General features: G+C 38.3%; 1 protein-coding gene across 2 annotated transcripts in view; it reads left to right on the top strand.

The window, feature by feature from the left end:
* Window positions 1–16,140, top strand: part of LOC145987726 (frequenin-2) — a 534,394-nt gene that overhangs the window by 395,508 nt on the left and 122,746 nt on the right. For both annotated transcript variants that reach the window (XM_083122324.1, XM_083122323.1), the window contains exon 3: window positions 14,540–14,588. In XM_083122324.1, coding sequence (XP_082978450.1) covers window positions 14,540–14,588 — 49 coding nt within the window. The remainder of the gene's footprint in view (window positions 1–14,539; window positions 14,589–16,140) is intronic.

Here is a 16,140-nt window from a genome sequence, read left to right as displayed (position 1 = left end):
TGTGGGGGGGGGTGTGTGTGTGTGTGTGTGTGTGTGTGTGTGTAGGTAGGTAATTCGGGCGGTGTGGAAATGTCATGCAACATGGAAAGGACAAACCAGTTATTCTCAGAGCGACGAGAGTTTCGAGATGTCACTTTTGTTGGCTTGCAGAAAAAGTGTGTCTCTCTCTTGAACCGATATTGTCTGCACTGTATTACCAAACCTAATAGATGCAACGACTTGGCAATAGGTGGTTGCTAATTTTAGGGAATTGTCTATGGTCTTCCATACCTCCTTGGTTCAACTGCGAAGGTACACCAGATGTTGACTGACATCATCGAATTATGGTTTCTGAATGAGGATAAAGCAACAAATGTGACAACACCGTGCTCACTTTTGGAACCCTCATTAATTTGGAATTCAGGACTCTAGTCAAATAGGTAAGCATCGTGTGTTCGACAGCAATGCTGGCTCAGACAACTTCAGAGGGCTCGCTGCTGACCACTCTCCCTCCACACGCTGGCAGAAGAAGACTGTCTTCTATTTGACACCTAGCTAAGAGAGGGGCGAGAAGGCAGAACTTAATTAACAACTCCTCACTATTGCTTCTAAGTATTATCACTATCCTTTGACTCACACAGTTAGTCCGGTGTACCGTTGAGAGTCGAGTCTTAAGGTTGAAAGGTATACATTATTTGCTCTGCCTATGGAAGATTGTGTTGCAAGCGAAAACCAGTCATACTGCTCTCCTCTTGAATTCTCAACTTTTAGATCATTTTACCGTATATGAAATGTCAGCAGATAAAATCATAGCCGTCCAAATACATTCGTTTTACATAGGTCTCTGTGAACAGTGATGTGCCCAAGCGGGAGGGTTGGAGGGGGGTATAACCCCCTCTTTTGGTTCAGTATTTCTAAAAAAAAAGCCAAAGGGAGGAAGATATGGCAAAATGAGGACTGACTACTTAAAAATGTACACCCCTCCCTTTCGAAAATCCTGGGCACGCCACTGTCTGTGAACGTAAATGTTTACGAATCATCCCTCATGTAAAATCCACAAATTGCTTTCTACTCTCTCTCTCTCTCTCTCTTATGGAAAATCCACAAATTGCCTCAGTTTCTACAAATACATTTAATAATTTTCTTTTATGGGCAATCTACAAATTTCTTCATACTCTCTACGGATAAATTTACGAATTTTCTTTCCTTGACAATCAACAAATTGCTTTACGATTTTTCTCTGCTAAACAATCCACAAATTACTATCATACTTTCTATGAATATTGATAGGTGTTTACTGTAACCAAGATTATTTAACCCTTTGGAAAACAACCTTGAGGCTAGAGAGTCGAACAAGTGGTTCTAAGAGTTCAATTTATTCAGAAAGATAACTTGCGACATCTATGGATAATAATATCGTCCACTGTAAAGAAGCAAAATCTAGCAAGCAGTTATATTGGACATAACGTACTTAAAAGTTGGATTGTGGCCCAGACGAACGTATTGCCTGTCTACCACAGAGCACTTTTCCAAGACAGATGCACGTGGCGGGGAATGGAGTAGGAGCTCGTCTCTTGGAACGATTGGCAACTGCAATCAGAGCCTTCGAAGGAGACACAGACGCTGGAGAGATTGGAGAGACGGCCAATTTTCTCTTCTTCCACCCCGTGTGTTGGCACAGAAATTGTTTGTGTGTAGTGGAATGAAGAGACAACCTTAGGAAAGTCAATTCCATGAAATAAGGAGCTACGTACACGAGAAATAAAGTCTGGAAAGGACATTATGAAATTTTTCGTCTGGATTCCATTAACTGAAATTATTATTAAATTGTTATGAAAAAATATAAATATGCTGACCAAGGCAGTAATTTATTTTATTAAAAACATAAACTAAACGTAACGTTTCAACCTTCTAGCAAGGTCTTCATCAGACTCTGTATCAAGTACAAAAGTAACAAGATACACAAAAAGGGCATTATATATACACAAACTTTACTCCCTCCAGACTATTAGAAAGTTGAAAGGAACTTTCTAGCAGGTGACTTTCACTTTCCAACTGTACTTTCACCTAAAAGGCTAAACATAATTACTTTCATATAGAATGTGAAGAGATATTCATATTGAATATCTCACGCTCTTTTTCCTTCATTTTTCTCCCTTCTTCTCTCTTGTCCTTTCCACTCTTTCTAACACTTTCTTCCATTCTTTGTTTAACTTCAGTCCCCCATTCCAGTTCATTGTGTCTTCTTCACCTTTCTTCTCTATTTCCCATTTTCTTACTTGCATTCTCTTCTCCCTTCCTATCTGCTTAGCCTCATCCCACTCTATGTCATGTCCTGTTTCTCTCGTGTGTTTAAATATCGCATTTCTCTCTCTCTTAAGTCGTACATCATCCATATGTTGTTTCAACCTATCTTTTAGTCTCTTTTTTGTTTCTCCTATGTACACACTCTGACATTCTTTACATTTTACTTCGTAGATAATCCCTTCCTCTTCCTCTTCTCTGTTTTCCTTTTTCTTGTTTGAATTCTTCGCTATTCCTAAGATGCTTCTTCCTCCCTTCCTGTAAGTTTTAATGCCCGCTTTCCTAAGCACTTTGCATATGTTTTCCGTGGTCTTCCCCATACTCCTTATTCCAAACCTTCTCTCTTTTTCTTTCTCTTCATCTTTTTCTTTCTCTTCCAATTCTCCCCTTCCTTTTTTCTTCCTTCTTCTGTTTATGTCTAGTCTATCCTGCTTCTCATAGCCATTCTTTTCCAGCTGTTTCCATAGGCTATTTATTTTGCCTTCTTTTTCACATTCCTTCGTGCATATTTTCGTTATTCTGTCCTCCATATTCTTTATGAAATTTATTTTTGTCACCTCACTTACATCAACAACAACTTGAAATAGAAGAAGAAGGCAAGTTAAGCTACCTTGATATATTGATGAAAAAGAAGAGAGGAGAAAAAATTGAAACCGCTTGGCATCAGAAGAAGTGTGCAGCAGGGGTTTTCTGCCACAAAAGAAGTGATGTAAGTGAGGTGACAAAAATAAATTTCATAAAGAATATGGAGGGCAGAATAACGAAAATATGCACGAAGGAATGTGAAAAAGAAGGCAAAATAAATAGCCTATGGAAACAGCTGGAAAAGAATGGCTATGAGAAGCAGGATAGACTAGACATAAACAGAAGAAGGAAGAAAAAAGGAAGGGGAGAATTGGAAGAGAAAGAAAAAGATGAAGAGAAAGAAAAAGAGAGAAGGTTTGGAATAAGGAGTATGGGGAAGACCACGGAAAAGATATGCAAAGTGCTTAGAAAAGCGGGCATTAAAACTTACAGGAAGGGAGGAAGAAGCATCTTAGGAATAGCGAAGAATTCAAACAAGAAAAAGGAAAACAGAGAAGAGGAAGAGGAAGGGATTATCTACGAAGTAAAATGTAAAGAATGTCAGAGTGTGTACATAGGAGAAACAAAAAAGAGACTAAAAGATAGGTTGAAACAACATATGGATGATGTACGACTTAAGAGAGAGAGAAATGCGATATTTAAACTCACGAGAGAAACAGGACATGACATAGAGTGGGATGAGGCTAACAGATAGGAAGGGAGAAAGAGAATGCAAGTAAGAAAATGGAAGGAAGCCAAGGAAATAGAGAAGAAAGGTGAAGAAGACACAATGAACTGGAATGGGGGACTGAAGTTAAACAAAGAATGGAAGAAAGTGTTAGAAAGAGTGGAAAGGACAAGAGAGAAAGAGGAGAGAAGAAGGGAGAAAAATGAAGGAAAAAGAGCGTGAGATATTCAATATGAATATCTCTTCACATTCTATATGAAAGTAATTATGTTTAGCCTTTTAGGTGAAAGTACAGTTGGAAAGTGAAAGTCACCTGCTAGAAAGTTCCTTTCAACTTTCTAATAGTCTGGAGGGAGTAAAGTTTGTGTATATATAAATGCCCCTTTTGTGTATCTTGTTACTTTTGTACTTGATACAGAGTCATGATGAAGACCTTGCTAGAAGGTTGAAACGTTACGTTTAGTTTATGTTTTTAATAAAATAAATTACTGCCTTGGTCAGCATATTATATTTTTTCCATAATCATGGAAACAAGGCTTAATGGTGTTATAATTAAATTGTTATTTTAGTGGTGATGTTGTTGTAAGGGGTTACTCTTAACCTTTTGATTACCGAGTCTATTTTGCCATGTACGCTCCCCGCGACCAGGCCAATCTTTCGCAAAATGCCGAGTTTCATTTAGATGACCTGTAGATCGGAGGCTAATTGCCCTAGACAGACGAATCATATCGTTATACGCGGAATGAACCATAGATTCGGACTATATACAATTTATGGAGGGGGAGGGGAGGAACCGGAAAATTACAATATTCATCAAGAAAAATGCCCCCCGCCCTTCCCTGGACAACAAAGTACAGGACATTGTTAAAATACACATGCAAATGTTCGCAGACATATTCGAAACAAGAAAATAATTGCAATATTATCATATGAGCAATAGAACACGACTTGTACCACCCAAACGACATGTCTGTCCGCCACTGAAACTTATCAATGCACAGCCACTCATTACAAGAACTTTTCATTGCACAACCATGGTTATTATCAGTAACTCAGAACTGCGAAACTTCTTAGAAGTGTGTTATTAGTCTATTTTTGGACGTTGTCAGTCACATTACAGTCACGTGACGAACACCTGTACTCGAGTATAAGGATTTCTCTTTCCGCCCGCGCATTGATCGTTTCCTTTGTCACACCTCTTCCTTCCTCCTTACCCGCCCCCGCCCCCTTTCCTTTTGCCGAAATGAAAGTTCTTGGCAATCTCCTGTTACCGACCAGCAAACTATTCCCGAATCGAGGTTGAAGGTTCATAAAGATAAAGTCTGTTACATGGAAATACAGATTATCTAGATTGTAGATTATAGATATCTGCATGTTATTTAATTAGTATCTGGATATCTAACTAACTGACGTATATGAATATATTCCAGCTAACAGCTACGTTTTTTTGAGCTGCATCACTATTTTGGGGAGAAACATGCCTCGTTTGCTGCACCGCTGAAAAAAAGTGCCTCGTTTGCATCACCCCCGGAACAAATCCTGTGGATATCCATGGTGTAAGAGGCACCAAAATGTCATTAATTGCTGTGTAAAACACAACTTGCAGTGCAAAAACGAACGTTGGATTTTCCACTGCACTCACAAAGAGATAGGCGCCAGCAATAAATGGTTCTGTACGTTAACAGCATTGATCATTGTCAGTATATAGGATCTCACCAGCAAGAAATTATTGTTTCAAGAATGATAGAGTTTCTGGAATTACAATTATTTTCGCGAAAATATTTGTTCACAAATTTTAAAATTACAATACGTTTAGAACACTCGGGTTTACACGACAGTTTTCTCAATATATTGTATCATATTGTAAAAAGTATGTACGAGTTATTGACTTTCCTGCAGAAACGACAATTTTCTTTAGTTAATATACATAGTTTTCAAATTTATGTATTTTTCCTACTTTTGCGTCACTTTTCTGTAACTTTTGCTAATCATGACATCATCATCATCATCCTTCGCTGTTTCCTGCCTCTGGCTGGGTCGGCATAGAAGTCAAGCCTCTACATTATTTCCTGGTCTTCCACCACTCCTCTCTTTTCACGGTGATACAATCTTGTCCTCTTCTCCTAACACTCTCCATTATCTGCTCTTTCCACCGACATCTTGGTCTCCCCCTTGGCCTTACCCACTCCTTGTGCATTATAATCTCTTACTGACAGTCTTTCTGCACCCATCCTCTTCATGTGCCCCGAACCATCTCATCTGTGCCTGATCTATCCTGTCCTGAAGCTTCACCACACCCCACTGTCTGTCGGATCTCCTCATTCCTCTATCCCTTCTAGTCTTCTCCCATAGACTCCTTAAAAATTTCATCTCCTCTGTCTGCATCTTTTTCTTGTTTCTCTATGTCACGTAATTATTGGCACATAGTATGTGTTATATGTTACCTTCTTGCATTTCATAGGTAGTACATCCCTGTTCCATATTAATCTTCGAACGCTTTGATATAGTCCACCACCCATTTGTCCTCTTCTGTTTACCTCCTCATCTATTCTTCAACTCTTCTCAATCATGACAATGAGGATGAATGGTTTATTTAATTATTCTCTTATCTATACTAGTCGCTTTCTGCCACTTTCGGCTAATTGTGAGCATGAGGAAGAATGATGAATGATGAGCAGTGTGGGGAATGGAGGAGCAGAAGGATCCCATCCTCCCAACTTGGCGTCTTTCCTAGTTTTTGTTTTGAGTCCATTTTATGCATAGATAAGCTGATCGAGACTGGATCCGAACCACTATGTGCCTCCGCTGGGTATCGAACCTGGAGCCCCTTTGTAAACAAAGGTTCATTTAAAATGCTGCCATCATATCAGTCTATTAAAAAATGAAATATTTATTCTCAAGAAAAATATGTTGATGTGAACATAAATACGTAATCCTACCAAATTTCATTTGTGTATAATTGTAATCATTAATTTGGGTAACACCCTAATTGCAATATTCATATATCAAATTTGAATTGAAATGCCACTTGCATAGGTATGTTATTCTCAAAAACTATAGTAAAAATAAGTAACTGAAGTAACACAGCTATCAAAATTATCGAATGACGGGAATCATGATAATAAATAACATAATCTATTTACCAGTAGTAGGGGATTTTCTTAATATCCACATGGTTATTTTTAAGTTTTTTTTTTATGCAGAAGTAGCGCAAAAAGTAGCGAAGTAGCGAGTAGCGAACAGGAGTAGCGTAGCGAGCTACTTTTTGGTAAATGTAGCTGTAGCTGTAGCGAAGCTACATATTGGAAGAATAGCTGTAGCTGTAGCGAAGCTACTTTTGAAATGTAGCGTTCTGATCACTGGCTGTTATACATTTGAAGCTTCGGAACAAGTCGCAACTCTCGAAGCAGCCAATTAACCAAGCGAGCCGCTGACGTCATCTCAATCCAGAACCCATCGCTAAGCCCCTTGCTCAGGTTCTACACACCCACTAGGCTCGCTAGACAGACTCGCGCAATCCGCTGGAGATGTTCCGAAAGTAATTCGACTTTTTTTTTTTCTAAACAAGAGGTTAAGCATATCGTCCACTGAGACGCGGCAAAAGAACATCTGTTGTCTGCTTCTATTGAAATCAAATATGGTAACGCCCACTACAGAGAAACGCGCGGAACCAAAGCGAAGATTTCCGTGCCAAAAGTCTGCAGGTTATCTTAAACTTAAAGGTTATCTTTACTGAGAAGCCGGAAACGGGTCTGTTGCTGCGTTTCACCGAGTCTCAGTGGGCGTTAAGCTTTACTAGGTCAAATTCTCCTCCACACTCTGAACTGCATTCTTGGAGACTGACGAGGCTCTGGCGTCTTGACTCACAATCAGTATAATCGGGGTGGCCCGGGTAGGGGTGATAACTCCCCAGGGAAATTGACCCCCCCCCCCCGAAAATGTCAATACCTGGCAGAGCATTCGGACAATAGCTACGAAATTTGACGACCATGTTCACGTTTTTTTTCAATCACTTCACTTTAACGTAGAACGTACTTTTACCAGCTTTATGATTAAAATGTTTCAGCCCTCTCTACAAATAAAACTCAAAATTATGAACGAATTTAAATTATCGTCCGACTTGATAACTGATAACTAGTAATATAGAATAAAATTCCATTTAATTGAAACTCAAGAATGGACACTTGCAGAGTGGTAGGGCTGGTGTAATGTAAGCTTCAATTGTTGTAACAAATTTCAACGTCTTACAGCTATTAAGTACATATTAGAGAAGAGACAAATTTACATTATTATTGTTTTTATTAGTTAGTGTTATAATTTATTGCCCATGACATTCCTCCCGGGAAGTTTGATATCACCCCTGAGGAAAGTGACTGGATTCATCTCTGAGTATAATCCTGTGTGAGACTTGTGTTAAGTCGTCCTTATTTGTTTTTAATTGTCCAATCATCCACCTCACCTTATCGTCATCGTTGCGACTAGACAAAAGTGCACAAAGCAACGTAAAATAACAATCAAATCCAAGTCCAATCGTAAAGTCCCAGGTTCAAAATGATTGTACCAAATTTGTATTCTCTACCTAAAAAATACAGGCTTATTAAATTATTGTTATTCTTATGCTTGGAAAACTTGTCGCCCTCTCAACTGACTATATCGAATTTTGACTGTAAAAACATGATAAAGTAATATATTTGCAGTTGTTACTCTATAATGTAAAGTATGCTATTATATAAATTGAAATAAAATGACTAACAACTAGCTCCGGTTATATTTACGACATTTTCGTGTATCAGGATTTCTTTCGTTAGAATACAAGGCGCAAGTGGGTTACAAACCTCTATCAACCTTCCTAAGTACGTCTCTATTCACTAGATAGCACTCCACTTCGGATGATATTCTGTAGCCGTACTGCAATTATGTGTTGTTTTAGAGCACAATACGCTTCAGCAAGCTTCACGTTCTGCACAACAGAGGTCTCTGCTGTGCTTTCTGATTTATGCAAGTGGAGCGTGAGTCGCACATTCATTTCATGCGGCAATTATGGGAGGGGAAGTGCGAAATTTAGTGCACGAGCGGTGTTTAACATGCACATTAATATAACCTATATTCACTTCAATCACGTCTCATGAATTCGGTAACAGCTCGTATCGTTCAGATTATTTGCAGCAATTCCCAAGAGATGGCAGTGTGGAAGTTATACATTTTTATAGGAGTGTTTTTGTTTACGTGATAAATAATTTTACACATTTGTTTTTTTGTTAGAAAAGAAAGATTTGGTTACTTAAAAGTTCGTTGCAAGTAATTTTGTATAAAATACATGTCAATATTTACATTCAAAGTAACATAAGAATGTATCCAGAAAAATTGTTTACGTTGTTGCTATTAATTTACATTAATGTGGAAGGATTTAGGAAAAGGTGAAAAGGTTTATTATATATTATTTTCCAAGTAGTTTACACGCTAAATAGGTTCATGACTGACTATGTTATATTATCTTTTTTAAAAAAATCCACCCAGGCAATATTAAACAAGTCATATACACTGCCTAACCTCTTTGCCGATCTATTATAAGTAAGAGACTTACATTTCGTGATACAATTGTTATACTTGTCCCATTAAAATAGCTCAGTAAGAAAAATTGTTTTAGATATGGGGACACTAAAATTTAAATTCAAGATGGCTGACGGTTTTCAAAATGCTGCCTGAATTCAAATTCGGCTAATTGGAGCAAATTCTTCGTCCTCCGGGTTTAAATAAAAGCGAGAACTCTTATTAAACTGTACGTTCAGGGCTCAAAATGGAATTTTCACGAAACAAAACGCCTTATTTTCGTTAACATGGACTTGTCCATTTTGTCCCTGCTTACTAAAGCAATGAGATAACGACTAGTGTATTTCAATTAGCCGCGGTAGCTCAGTAGTTGCTACGACCCTAGGGGTACGTACTTAAAGGTTATTTACCACGGCTACAGATATCTTAATCTCAGGGAATAGGTTCTTTATTCGAGAATTCCAAATAAGAAAGCGTTTTATAGCCAAGGGGATATAGTTAAATGCGGATCTCTATTCTGAAAACTGTACACAGTACAGATAAAATATATAGTGAAGCTTGTATATACATCTAAATATATATATATATATATATATTGTCACGTACACAAACTGCATTGTTGGTGTTTGAGGTAGAGGACCATAGATGGCAGCATGCAAAAAGAACGACGTTTATATTTGATGATGTTTAAAGCAGTTTAGAAAGTGGGCCAGAGATGGCACCACTCAAGAAAATGTATGCAATTGTAAATAGAGTAAAAGGAAAGCGCTGATGTGGTGAAATAATGATTGTAGATATTAATACTAATTATAATGAAAGAAATAAATGAACTTAACACAATAACAGGATATAAATAAGGTGGAAAGGGTAATTAATATTCAGTAATAGCATATGTGATTATTATTTAAAGGTAAGGAAGTCGAATTGTAATTACGATTCTGAGTCTATTTCGGTTCCCACGAACAGAGAGTTTCGTGCGGCTTTTGGTTTGGTTTTTCCCAGGCGTAGCGCCATTTCACGGCAGGCACCCACGCACTTTTGGTAGGCGCATCTATTGCAGCTCCAAGTTAAGGTTAGCGCCGGCCAGGTGGCGATCTCTAACTAACCCCTTTCTCTTTGTTTGTCTAGGAGATCGATTTTATTAATATTTCCGTCAATTTGGATAAGATCGATAAAGAAAAGAAAAAAGTACACAATATGTAATAATTACAAGAAGAAGCAGCCTTAGCAATTATAAGAAGAAACTTTATTATTTACAAGAAGAAGAAGCCTTAGCAATTATAAGAAGAAGAAGCCTTATTAATTATAAGAAGAAGAAGCCTTAGCAATTACAAGAAGAAGAAGCCTTAGCAATTACAAGAAGAAGAAGCCTTAGCAATTACAAGAAGAAGCCTCAGCAATTACAAGAAGAAGAAGCCTCAGTGATTACAAGAAGAAGAAGCCCAAAGAAGAGGATTGGCTACAATTAATAAGAAATAAAAACAGAAGAAAATATTGCATGAAAAGATTTTCCGAAGTTATCTAATATTTGTACATGATTATTCAAAAATATATGACGAATTGTACCCTCCGTAGTGGGTTAAATCTATTGCTTCTTTCCATATATTCGTAGTGTTAGTCACCCTGATCTGTGCCCAGAGGTATCTCATTGTTTCTACCCTGTGCTAAGCTGGCAGATGCTCACGTGAGAGGACGTGGCAATATGCTGATTCCAAATTGACGTCGGTTATATTCTTCTTATACATATATGAATAATTGAAAGGAAATCATCTTCTTTCTTCTTGTAATTTCTGGGAAAAGGCTTTTTCTTCCTTCCTATTTTTGATTTGGGAAAGGCTTCTTCTTCTTTTCTTCCTTCTATTTTCGGAAAATACTTCTTCTTTCTATTTTTGTAGAAGGCTTATTCTTCTTTTCTTCCTTCTATTTTGGGAAAAGGTTTCTTCTTCCTTCCTATATTTGATTTGGGAGAAGGCTTCTTCTTCTTTTCTTTCTATTTTTGGAGAAGGCTTATTCTCATTTTCTTCCTTCTATTTTGGGAAAAAGCTTCTTCTTCTTTTCTTCTTTCTATTTTTGGAGAAGGCTTATTCTTCTTTTCTTTCTTCTAATTTATTATCTTTCCTTTTAAAGCCTAATCTTATTTATTACATATATGCGCTCGCTTTCCCCGCTTCTTTGGCATTATACAAACGACACAAGCTATACCTATAGTAAGAGTAGGGTCGACTAAACTGACAATAGCGCCACCTCCTATGTAACGACCAAAAGGGGAATAGCCCAGGATCGCTAACAGCAAGCGCTGCCTATGGCCCAGTGAGTTTAATAAGAAGCGCAACCGTAAGTGCTTTGGGGCGTCTAATTTGACACAGAGCCACCGAGGGACGGACAAATACAAAACCTGACGATGTTCTCCTCGTCAGAGGATCAAAAAGGAGAGAGATACAATTTCTGAATTAATTTGCTCACTTATTAGCTTTCCTAATTGTTTCATATACGAGCAAATTCTTATTTATCTTAATTGGCTATTTACAACATTTTATTTACTCCATCTATAATTTTTATACTCTTCATTTATGTATTTTTCATTTACTATAATATATATAATCACTCTTCTCCGCTTCTAGTTTCTACGATGAACTCTGCTCTTCTTTATATGGCGTTCTGCCATCTATCGTCGCTCTCGGGAAACAGTTCTTCCTTGTATTTTTCATTGTGTCGTCGGAACTGGCACGTGACATAGTTACCGCGTCTGCGAGAGACCCGTGTTCGTTCCTGCGGGGAAGAACCGGGATTTTTCCCCCCTGTTTAAGCCGCGCCGGGGCCCATCCAGCGCCGTATAAAATGGGTAAACTCTGGGGGGTAAAGGCGGCCAGGGACGTGGTGCTGATACATCACCCCAACCTTCGGCCGTGATCAAGAAAGTGTGGGGCCCTAACTCCACACCCCCTATACGTCTCCATGGCGTGGTGCAAAGCACAGGGGAGCACTATACTTTACTTTTACTTTTTATTAGTTAATATTAAAATATTTACTTGAACATCAAATAGTTTGAAATCTATTTTCAAAATTTAAGAAGATTCAAATCGTGGATGGTAGTCACCTCGCTCAAGTGTACAAAATATTTTTGAATTAAATGTACATATCTTCAATACTCTGTCTTAATATTACTTTAAAAAAAATCTGCAAGTCAGAGATATTTCCATATTGTTATTTTGTGTATGATCAGGGATTTGCGGGCCTTCCCGATGGCGCAGTGGTAGCGTCGTCGCCTTGAAATCAAGGGGTCCTGGTTCGATACCCGGTTGAGGCACATAGTGGTTCGGATCCAACTTTAAACTATAGGTACAGTCCCGATTAGCCTTTCTGTGCATAAAGTGGGCTTAAAACAACAAATCAATCAATCAATCAGGGATTGCCTATATTGTTTGACGGACTTGAAATTTGGCTGTTGAGTTAATCTATCAAAACAATCGAATCCAAAAGATCATGACAATCACAAGCCATAAAAAGAGAAGGCAACATAAAAGCCATGATGCTCTCCTAAGGTCCTTTACAGCAACAACGAAAGGAAAGCTTATGTGAATGCTAAAATATGTACTATTAAAGAGGATTAACAATTTAGTTCACTGAAAAGAAAAATGTCGTAACATCCCAGCTCTATATCGTCTGGGATGTTACGATGTAGGATTCTTTTTAAAAAAGAACTGGAAGTGTCCTTTGCCGTTTCTGACGAAACGAAACGGGAAGGTTCCAGACATTCGCGAACCGGGGCCCTGTGAACGTTAACCACAAAAAAGAGCCAAGTGATTTATAGAATAGCCGCCATGTTGGACATTCCACAATAATAGTTCAGTCCAAAGCCTAAAATGAGATTCTAGGCACAACCTGGGGTGGCAGAGGCTGACAATGTTTTCTTTTCAGGTGAAGATCAAGAACACAGCAGTGTTCAGGGATTAGATTTCTATGAAAAATGACACGCTCGAGATGGTAGTTTCGCGTCATTTGCACATACCGAAGTGGTGATAACTTTATCATTATTGTCAGTGGGAGCCATTAGGGTGAACAACTGTTCCCTCAACCCCCCACCCCACCCCACCTTTTGCACCCGCACTATGGCCTCTTTAAGCCTTGTCTACCAAGAGAAAGTAAACTTTCCTTGTATCCTATCCTCCCAGTTTTGGCACCAAATCGTCACTTGTAACGGATTTATTTATTTTCAAAGTACTCACAGTAACGTGAGGGAGATTTCTTATATCCAAGAGTATTTCCTATATTTAACCACTTTGTCCCAGCAACCAGTTATATCCTAAAAATCAAGTATGCTGTTGGCACGAAATATTTTATCCTGATTAACGTTTGTCTCAACAATGTAATTAAAATTTGTAAGAGAATTCAATTGTTTATTTCACGATATTATTTTTTTCTGTTATTTTGCGTCACTTTTCTGCATTTTTTACTAATCGCGACGCGACGATAGGATCTGTGATCATTTGTTGATATTCATGAAGGGACACTCACAAAGAATGGCCAGGTCCGGATTCGAACCCGTTATATTTATAATGATATCAGAAATATAATGGTCCGTTTACATCTGTTGATATTGGAAGCTAATATGTGAAGTAGGTTCAACCTGAAATTCATTACAACGTCATACCATTGCGAAAATTAAATATCAAATACATAGAAAATTGGGTTACAGAAACAAAACATTGTTTTGAAGTATAGAAAAGATTTTAATGGTTTTAATATTTTATGTACAGATAAATAAGGCGTTTGTGTAACTGTTCAACATTTTAAATTACTAATTATGTCCTCCACTGTGTAGTGAACCTAAGGGAACTTGGATACCGAAGAGGCACGCGATAGACGAGGAAGAAGCGAGCGACACGTACGTGTCTCTTGGAAAGCAATCTTCAGAAACACAGCAACTTTTAGAACCGAAGCGAAACTCAAGCTACACGTGCAGCTTGTGTCCCGATCCTGTGGCCGAGTGGTTAGCACATCGCGCTGTGACGCCAAGGGTCCCGGGTTCGAATCCCGGTCGGGCTTGGTTGTTTGTGAATGTCCATTCATCAATTTCATCATTTCATCGCTCATCCCCATCTTCGCAAATTAGCCAAGAGGCACAAAACGCGAAGTAAAATAAACTAAATCAATCAATCAATCAACGTGCAGCTTGTGGCTTGCGTGTCGCTCGGACTGGGCCGCTTAACTGTGTCGTGCATCGTGTCGCCTCGGGTCTGTTGATCACGCATGGGCGGTGAATGTTTTGCTTTGGACTAAAGTGTCTCGTATCGCTTGTCACTTCGGTGTGAATTCTACATTGGAGGTAATTTGCCTAATAGTGGCAGAAACATGTCTCTAAATAACCAAAAATATTGTTAAATAATTGTTTATTTATTTCTCTAAAATTGTACATCAGATGGATTGTAATTTGGTTTCTCTTCTTTTTCGCAGGCACAAAGGGTTCCTCAAAGATTGTCCGAATGGGCTTCTTACAGAAGAGGTGAGTATTTGCAAACAGATTTTGTACATTTTCGTAAAAAAATGTTTGACGTTTAAGTAAGTACTTCCAAATCAATCGATCTCTTTACATATTAGTTGCTTGTTTAAACTTGTCTGTAGACTTTACTCCGGAGCTGATGTAACCTTGCAACAATGTTTTATGTATTAATACGCGGGTGAACAGGACTTAGCTTCTTCCGTGTCAGTCTTGCAGTAACCGCACGTCGCAGTAGAAAATAGGTCGCCAAGAGAGCCGATCAGATCCATTATCTAACCATTCTGTAACTGTTTTGCAGCATGTGGACGATTATCTCGGGATAAAGTTCGTCTTACTAGAACTATGTTCTGCGTGCACGTATAAGTGTTGTGTATTCAATTGTTGTTAACTTTTTTTTAAATTTAGTTCACAGCCTTATTCATTATTTAATTTTATATGACCATAATAAAAGGAGAGAGTAATCAAAGGGTCCCGGGTTCGATACCCGGTGGAGACACATAGTTTTCGGATCCCACTTTAAACTGTAGATCCAGTTCCGATTAGCCTATGTGTGCATAAAGTGGACATAAAACAAAAAATCAACATTCAATTCAACAACGAAATGGTATAAACATAAGTACAATGTATAAAACTTATAACCAATATTTATGTAGTATATCGTTATACATTACAGTGTTTTCTTTAACTGTATGAATACGTGTAATGGGTATAATACCTATAGCAACTGGCGTACTTATGAGGGGCTGATGGGGCTACAGCATGTCCCGATATTTAGAGAAAATCAAAATATCCAAATCACAGCAATATTTTAGAATTATGTGAAAACTACCTTAAACTATCATTTTTGCCTTTTAAGAACTATTAAAACTAAGGTTAAACGCGGTAATTAAGGAATATTTTATGGTAACCCCCCTCCCATCGTAGAGCGCTGGTATGTAATATTTACCTTTACAACTTCAAACCCCTCCGAAAAATCTTACATACTCTAGTACTTGTTGCCTTCAAATATAATTAATAAAATAAATATAAGAACCACATCAGAGTGAGAGACATCTGTTAGTAATTTTTACTAGAACATTATTTCTGTCCTTGTAATAATATTGAAGGAGTGTTTGAAAATTTCCCTCAGGTGCGATGGTGTTGCCACCGGCTGAAAGACCCAAAGACTGATGCTCTTATGTTTTTTCCATGAAGGCGTTGGTCGCGGACGCTGTTTCGCAAAAGGAACCTTAGATTAAAGCCGAAGCAGGAACGATACCGTCTCTGTTTCCTTTTCAATCCGCCGGAGGTCTCTGCATCCCGGTCCAATTTGTCTCCTCGACTGTCGCATCGCTTCGAAGTATCCCGAAATGGATTAGCGGACGTGAACACAGCCAGCGGTGACCTAGAGAAGAGATTTTTCTTCGAAGCACTCTACCTCTCTGTTGCAATATTCGTCTTCGACAGTGTGGCAATCCTCGGACTTTATTCCCCCGTTTTGGGGGTAAAGTTACGATTCTAACTTGACTGTTTCAGCTCACAAGACGACAGAAATGGGGTGAGAGACGGGTAAAGA

Source organism: Lepisma saccharinum, chromosome 5 (genome assembly GCF_977018435.1).
Source record: "Lepisma saccharinum chromosome 5, izLepSacc3.1, whole genome shotgun sequence".
In the NCBI taxonomy this organism is placed as follows: domain Eukaryota; kingdom Metazoa; phylum Arthropoda; class Insecta; order Zygentoma; family Lepismatidae; genus Lepisma; species Lepisma saccharinum.
The sequence above is the reverse complement of the archived record's forward strand: the minus strand, read 5'-3'. Positions and strand labels throughout refer to the sequence as shown.